Raw genomic sequence first — 8643 nt, forward strand, 5'->3', positions numbered from 1 at the left:
TAGAGAAAGTGAAGAGGAAGATGTGATGCCCATTTTGCATGATAATAATAACACAAGTGGAGATATATATATTGACATTGATTTTAGAAATTATATGAATAGTTGAGAGGAAATGATATAAATTCTTAATTTTGTGATTAATTTTGATTATATAATACCATAATTTAAAGCCAATAATATCACAAAATTCGATAATTAATCTTAGAGATGAAATTAATTTTTAGAAATTTTTTATTATTTTATTATTATTTTTGAAAAAATCCGTATCCTACGATACGATATATGATTAAAAAAATTATATTTTTGATATATGATATAATACATAATTTAATAATTATAGATTAAATAAATTACAATATTATTATAATAAATAATTTTAAAATTTGAATATAAAAATAAAAGTAAAGGAATAAACTTTCTTGACGAAGAGAGAGACTACTCCTGAGTTAAAAAGAGAGGAGCATTACGAGGATGATTGTCCTTTCTATTATTAACTCTCTTACGTACTTAAATACATTTATGTCAAGAAAAATATTGATACGATAATATAAGATTCTCTCACCGTCACTGTTTTGTTTTGTTGTTTCCTACAATAAAATATAATGATATTAACCATACATATGATCAATAATGATTATTCATTCTATCGCTATTGAGTGAAGACAAAGTATTTATAATTGGCAAAAATTGTCAAATCCCTTCTGGGAAGCTAAAGACTTAAGGGCGCCATTGTCCTTTACTGTCACCACGTCAATTTCTAATCTCTTACACACGTCTGGGTCCCCATAATTTTCGGATTTTTCAGCTTTGAATTACTAACCGCCACATGATTTCATGTTCACTTACCCCACTTCTCAACTCAACTCAACTCAACTCGACTCGACTCAACTACATCATCAAAAGGAAAAAAGTGTTTTCTTAATTTTCCTGCAACACTCTTTTGTTTTGTTCCCTTCTAGATTCATTCACTGCTGGTAGATTCAAAGTTAAAAGAACAAAACAACCAAAGTTTAGTCAAGAAAATAAAAAAAAAGTTTCACTCTTTACTTTGCTTTTTTTTTTTTTTTTCTTTCTTTAATTTTTCTCAAAAGAATGGAAATGAAGCTTCTTGCAATGATTTTGCCCATGTGGGCATGTAGCATTTGTTTGTTCTCATCTGTACTTGTTGCCAGACCAGACACAACTGTTTCCAACATTTTTAGTTCTGGTTTTGTTGCCGTGAAGGAACCCCTTTCTCAGTTTTCTGCAAAAATGGAAGCTCAATCTCCAGGTATGTCAACAATGGCCCCTGTTTTGTTTATGAATGTTGTTTGTTTTCACTTCGTTTCAAAATTGAACTCAAGTTTATTACTTTAAGTACAAAATGGTTCATTTTGAGTGTGCAGTCTGTTTGGTAGATGAGATTTTGCGCAGATAGAGCCCACCAAAAAACACTTCACTGATTACCTTCTTCAAAACATGAACTTTATTTTAAGGTTGATTTTTTTCTTTACATGGTTTAGTTGATTTTCACTCTCGAAATTTGGAATTAAGTTTGTGAATTAAAGACACATATCAAGATTTATGCAGAATTAGAAGAATTACTTAGTTTCTTTGGATTTCGAGTTTGTGTTGAATTTGGCTGTTGAAAATATTGGAATAAAATGAAGCTAGAATTTTAAATTTTACAGTCTTTTTTTTCTTTTTTGGGTCTTGGAGTTTGCAAATAAAAATCACTTCTGAAATGTACTTAATGCAACAGTATATCTCAGTTAAGGTGAGTATTTTCTCATAAACCTTAACAATATATTTTCCAATTCTCAGCAGCCTAATCTGGATTTTCTGCAATTAAAATTTGAGAAAAGATGATGAAAAATCGAAAAACATTCATGCAAAAAATTCTGAGACATTGACAGTTATTTGGATGATCAAGCATGTGCCTATTTTGTTTTTGTTTTAAGTGCGTTTCTTGTCATTTTCTTTTCATAATCTGATATAATTGCTGACGTTGTTTGTGTTTGTGCAGGAAATTCTGAGGTTAGAATGGTGCACCACCAAGATCTGAACAAGAAAATACTTATAGCACTTGTTGTCACACCGACTATTCTTGGTGTTCTATTGCTGTTCTTTTTATGCTTTTGGATCTATAGATTGAAAAAACTGAAGGATTCCAATGGAAAAAGCAAACAGAACTTTGGTATGTACTCTTTCGTGAAATTAAATATGCTTTTGTCCTTACCGTTGTCTAGACCGATTATCTATCTGTTAATATTCCTGTTATGTTCATCTTTCTGCTTTACCTGTTACATTATGTAGATTCTGGCAGAGGACTTTCATTGAGTCCAATGATGGAACGATTTAATTCATTGAGGACAACTGGTAAGAATGATTCAGTTGCTGTCATTGAGTATCAGTATTTAGAAGTTGCCACAAACAATTTCCGGGAAAATAATGTTCTGGGTGAGGGAGGTCGTGGGCGTGTTTATAAAGCACGGTTCAATGAAAAATTCCTTGCAGCAGTGAAGAGAATAGATGATAGAGGGCAGGATGCTGAAAGAGAATTTGAGGTAGTTTTTCATTTTTCTTAGATTGATTTGTATATCTCTTTCTGTAATTTGAAACTAGTTCTAATGGATTTTCTTTTGTGAAACATTGGCTTGCAACTGCAGAATGAACTGAACTGGTTAACTAAAATCCGGCATCAGAATATTATTTCTCTTTTAGGTTACTGCATCCATAATGAAACAAGGTTTCTTGTATATGAAATGATGCAAAATGGCTCTTTGGAGGACCAATTGCATGGTATAAACTTCTCTTTATTTTTAAGTAACTTGGCATAGATGATGGAAGATTGTAACTTTTTAACATATTTGTTTTATTTTTTTGGATTAACATTGCAGGTCCTACTCATGGATCTGATCTTACATGGCATCTACGGATGAAAATTGCTGTTGATGTTGCTCGGTATTGCATCTAGCCAGCTTCGTTGTTTACATATTTTTGCTTTATTTTGTTATTTTAATGTTAGTTTCAACTATTGTTCTGAATGCTAGAGGACTAGAACATCTTCATGAGCACTGCAGCCCTCCTCTAGTCCACAGAGATCTGAAATCGTCCAATATTCTTCTTGATTCCAACTTTAATGCAAAGGTAAATATTATATAAGAATCATGAAAAATTAGGTGCATATATTTGTATAATTTTTTTACAATGTTAATTAGAATGTTTCCCCTTCTAAGTTTTTGCTTCTTCCAGCTTTCAGATTTTGGCCTTGCTGTGACTGGTGGAACCCAAAGCAAGAATGTAAAGCTTTCTGGAACGCTGGGCTATGTTGCCCCAGAGTATCTTTTAGAGGGTAAGCCAATGCTCCATTTGACTGAAACATGATAAGTTGCTTCTTCTGTTAAATGTTGCTCTTTAACTTTTCCCAGTCCCTTGAATAGTTCTTCCTCTGTCTTGTAACCCCTCAAGTTTCTGTCATGTGCTATAATAGATGACTGTTTTCAGTAGAAATAAGTTTCTACTCGAGAGATGACTGTGTTTCAACTTTGAATTTCTATTATGATTTTTATATCTTCATCCATTGTGCACAATCAAGCTTTTCTACTGTCCCCAGAAAATACTTGTGTTTCAACTTAAGGTTTAAACATTTGGATCAGTCACTTGCTGCGGAATGATGTTTTCTATATATTATTATCCTTTTCCCTCTTTCATCAAGCCATAGAAAAAGTATCTTGCAAACATAATTAACCAGGATCACTCATCCCTCAGCTGTTTGAACTTAAGGCCTTTAATGATATCTCATATATCGCTTGCACTGAATTCCGAGTTTTGACATGATTAAATATACTTGAATAAGGATACTATATGAGTAAATTCTTCATTTTTTAGTTGAAGATCTTTTGATCAATCATGCTCATAATTTCCAGTAGAATTCAAATATTCGATCTTTTTTACTTACTAGTTCTAGATAGCCTGACTTATTTGTTCCATATTTTCATGTCACTTCATTGACCTACAAGACTGCTTGTTCATAGCCTTCAACATATACATAATAGAACTACTCTATATTCATGGAGATGTTATGATTGGAAAATTATTTAAAAATTGTCTTGAATTGGCTGTTGTGATTGTGAAAACTATGTAATTATGGTCATATGGTGCTATGCTGTTTGAGCCTCTCTGGATTACAAGTGTAGCAAATGTCATACAAGATTATATCAAAGCTCTTGAATGAGGCAGCTATCCTTGTACTGGTGTCATTTCTTGACAATATAGCATAGTATGTGACGTATAAAAATGTGAGAAAACAGCCTATCGAGTGCAGCCATCCCCTTCCCATACCCTCGGAAGATCATAGAGTTTTATTTACTACTGATGGTGCCTCAATATAGATTTGAGTAATTCTCGGAAAAAGACTAACATGATCATTACTTTCTCAGGTAAACTTACTGATAAGAGTGATGTATATGCCTTTGGAGTTGTATTGCTGGAGCTTCTGATGGGAAGAAGGCCGGTGGAAAAGATGTCACCAATTCAATGCCAATCGGTAGTCACATGGGTAATTTTCTTTCAATCACAAAGCAAACTGCATTAGGGAAGTTTCAGTTAGGATTGTGGGAGTTCTGGAACTTATCTTATAACCAATTTTTACAGGCCATGCCTCAGCTCACTGACCGATCAAAGCTTCCCAACCTTGTGGATCCTGTAATTAGAGACACGATGGATTTAAAGCACTTATATCAGGTAAATATTGCCGAAGAACTATTGTTAGAATATTTATAAACCATAATCCTGCTTCAGTTACAAATTTGAGTTTCGTACTTTCAATGTACAGGTTGCCGCTGTAGCAGTGCTATGTATACAACCTGAACCAAGTTACAGGCCATTGATAATGGATGTTCTGCATTCGTTAATTCCTCTTGTACCGACCGAGCTTGGAGGGTCATTACGAGTTGCATAAGGAGCATAACCTTTGCCTTGTCGGCACCCAGCCTTCAGACAAGTAAACCTTGCTTATCACGTCAGCCAGCATTACATTCTTTAATGCTGCTGGATGTTCAAAGTACATCACATGGTTCTCGTTTTTTTGGTTCCTGATCATTCTTTTCCAGACAAAAGTTGCCTTCAGGGATACATATACAGGGAAGATCATGGTAGCTAGAAATTTAGTTTCTCATTGATACAGCTGTAAATTATATGTCATTGCGTTGTAGAACTTGCAATGTAGTTTCTTTGGTTTAGATTATTGAAAATGGAATGTACTTTTGGATGAAAATGAAGAATTTTATTTTTTGAATCAGAAGAAAGGTAGGTTACACTGCAATGCCAAGATTCTGATATCGTTGAAATATGAACGTCCTATATTCCTGATCGTATCTAACATTAAGATGATTTTCTTAAGCTTTTTGGTATACAAAATGTGAAGTTCTAAAGCAATCATCATGGCTATAAGACCTTCTGGACCTCAAAAGTTACCGGTAACCTTCCTTCTAGGATGATACGTTTTGGAAGTTGTAACGATCCTAATTGAGTCTGACGTCGTTAAGGAATGACTTGGCATCTGGGTTTGTAATCACTTGGGCATTCTCCTCTTAAAAGCCAATTTTAAAGGTAAGTTGTACCCATTTGTGGTGGTCTTGTCGCGGATGGGGCAACAATAGGGATGAGATAGGTATAAGGAAAATAATAAAGTTTCCGGCGATAGTGCACCGAATGACGTGACAAAATCTTGACCGTTGATTAATTTTAACTTAATATTAATAAATGGTCAGGATTTTGTTACGTCATTTGGTGTACAAATTCGATGAACTACCGTCGGTGACTGTAACATTACTCTAGGTATAAAATTCTCCTAGCTGGGTATATAGAACCACAGTGAATGCCGTTTGCTTGATGCAATAGCAATTTCATCCCAACTGACATGATACTAAGTCGCATCTCTTTTTGTTGTCATTATAATCCAAAATCTTCATTACATCTCTTTGAAGAGTTCTGGTGAAACGTTCAACCATGTGGACACATTTATCAATTGATGCATCAAAATCTTGCTTTCATTGATGATGAAGGGTCTCCAAAACTATCATTAATGTCAATGAAACACACCATACATCTTGGGGACCATTGTCACACTTTCAATCTGAATGATGAACTTCTAGGAGCTCCTCTACAATTATTGTTTGATCTCATTTTGGGTTGTGGATTCATGAACAGAGATGCATTATTAATTATTCCTGGACCCTGCTGGCATTAACACAATTAGAAAATTGTACATTTTCAATGAGAATTTTTTTTTTTTTTTTTGAGTAAACGACATATTCCCACCCAAGGTTTGACAAAATCCCAAGTTGGTATCCCAAGTTCCATTTATTCCATATTCCTACCCTTAAAATAACACTGTTAACAATTTTTAGGGTAGTGAGAGTGCAATTACCATAATATCCTTAACCCTAAATTAATAAATTATGTTTTAACCCCTAAATTACTAAAATTATAAAATTAACCATCTTATTTTGAAATTACTTCAATTACACACCCTCAGTGACTACGCACTGTCTCGGTTTTCATCAGATCTGGGTTGTTTCCAATGGCGACGAACCCCCTGGTCACCTCTATCACCTTCCCCATCATCCGTCTGGTTCCCGACTCATTGGGCCATCCAATCGCCGGCACCGTCAGGCTTAGGTTTTCGTCGTTCTTCACTGGATTCCGATGACGAAAATCCAATTGGACATCACCACTGTAACCAACGTCTCCAAATCTACAAAACCCCTATGTCCCTAACAACCGTGTAGTGGCCATTCGCTGGTGGAGACTGACGAAAACCAATCGCATGTGGCGGTTGTCGTGGTTGGCGATCGACGAGTGATGAGGGGTTGTGAAGGGTAAGGTTTTGTAGAGGAGAGGATGAGGGTTTGAATGGTGGTGACAAGGGTCATTTTGGGTGGAAGAATCATCGGAAAAGGGCGAAAACATCGGCGATGATGTTAGCTAACGTGCACCAGAGCTTTGTTAGGGGTGAAGATCTGCTAATGTGCGCCTCCTTTGTGAAACGACCAACTTGCCCCTGAGCCATTATATCTAACCATTTTTCGTTACTTTAAGGGTGAGAATCTGGAATAAATGGAACTTAGGGTATCACTTAGGATTTCGTCAAACCTTGGGTGGGAATATGTCGTTTACTCTTTTTTTTTTTTGGGTATTTGGGGTATTTGGGTCAGTTTGTGCGTACCTCAACTAATCTCTTAGGATCCTAAAGTTAAGAACCAGATAAGTCTCTAATGACTATCTTTTATTAGTAGTAATAAGAATTAGAACTTAATATTTATTGAGTAATATACCAAAGTCCTGTGAACCGCCAAACTATCTGGAGGAAAGATGGTTGATACTCATGGATATTGCTTTGACAAATTTTCTAATTTGACTAGTCCAAACCATAATTTCTTTGACTCTGCACTATATTTCACACATACCAAAAAACACTGCGTTGAATTCTATTTTTCACTCATTTATTTGACCAGCCAATTACTTTTTCTGGTTACCAGCACCATTTTCAGCATCAATCATAACTCTATATAGAGTCTTCTGTAATTCTCCAAACTGTAAACACCATGAAGAAAAAAATAAATAAATAAATAAATATGTCAATATAGGAATTGACAATAAAAGAAGAATACAGTGCCATTTTTGTACTGGCCTACTAATAATGCAACAGGGTTAATGACATCCATACCCCTGAAACTTGAGAAACTCATTAAACCATAATCAAGAAACGAAAGATTCAACTCTTATAAACTTGAATTCACCTAAAATTTCAAGGACTTATAAGTTATAAGGCTTCATTTGATTGGCTTTTGGGAATACTATTATTAGTATTCCCAAAAAAGTTAAACAGTAAAATGTCATTATTTTCAAAATATTATTTTATATTTTTCAATTTCTTTTAAACCTTTTAAATTTGTTAATTTAACTAAACACCCCCAAATATTTTTTTAGAAATTGCAAAAACACTCCGGCTACCCTCCGGCGGTGGTGACCGGCTGTCCGTATTTAATGGGTCAGTTAGGAGTGTTTTTATTAACTTTTAATATTTTATTATAGGGGTGTTTAGTAAATAAACAAACATAGGAGTATTTTTGTTAATTTCTAAATCCTACATCGTAATACCCGCTCAATTTAACTTTTTTCAAAAGATTATTCTAAAAACTATCAGAATAATGAACCAAACGGAGTCTTTTGAAATTTTAGGTGAATTCAAGTTAATTAGTAGAGGATTTAAATTCCTTGCTTTAGTCTGACTCTGTCTACAAAGGGTTCAGAGGCCCGTTGAACAAAGTAAATGACGTGGGCCTGGGCCTTGGTTTGAATCAATTAATTTGAACAAAAAATCCTTTACTGATTAAAAGGGCTCTTTCTTGTGGTTGATATTGGGCTCGAGGCCCTTCGGATGGAGAATTTTTGTTTTCCCTTAAGGTTTCGTGAGAGTACAGACACAATCTCAGATTCCGCAAACAACCATAGGTGGAGGTGGATGCACCATATCCACCTGATTTGGAATTTGACATTGGAAAATATATAGACGCTAGATTGGGTATTCATTTTAAGATCCTTAATAGAAATGCACCCAAATTCTTCACTGGAAACTATACTCTGTCGTATCATTCT

General features: G+C 34.6%; 1 protein-coding gene across 1 annotated transcript; it reads left to right on the forward strand.

Annotated features, from left to right (window-relative positions):
• The first annotated feature begins 873 nt into the window (after window positions 1-873).
• Window positions 874-5278, forward strand: LOC116132831 (probable receptor-like protein kinase At1g80640). Its single transcript, XM_031418503.1, has 10 exons — window positions 874-1270; window positions 2006-2176; window positions 2296-2546; window positions 2649-2781; window positions 2880-2943; window positions 3033-3129; window positions 3235-3334; window positions 4422-4540; window positions 4636-4725; window positions 4817-5278. Exons 1-10 carry the CDS (start codon window positions 1093-1095, stop codon window positions 4940-4942), a joined length of 1329 nt encoding a protein of 442 aa, XP_031274363.1. The 5' UTR covers window positions 874-1092; the 3' UTR covers window positions 4943-5278.
• Window positions 5279-8643: the final 3365 nt, after the last annotated feature.

The sequence above is a fragment of the Pistacia vera genome, unplaced genomic scaffold, assembly GCF_008641045.1.
Source record: "Pistacia vera cultivar Batoury unplaced genomic scaffold, PisVer_v2 Contig260, whole genome shotgun sequence".
Taxonomy (NCBI): Eukaryota; Viridiplantae; Streptophyta; class Magnoliopsida; order Sapindales; family Anacardiaceae; genus Pistacia; species Pistacia vera.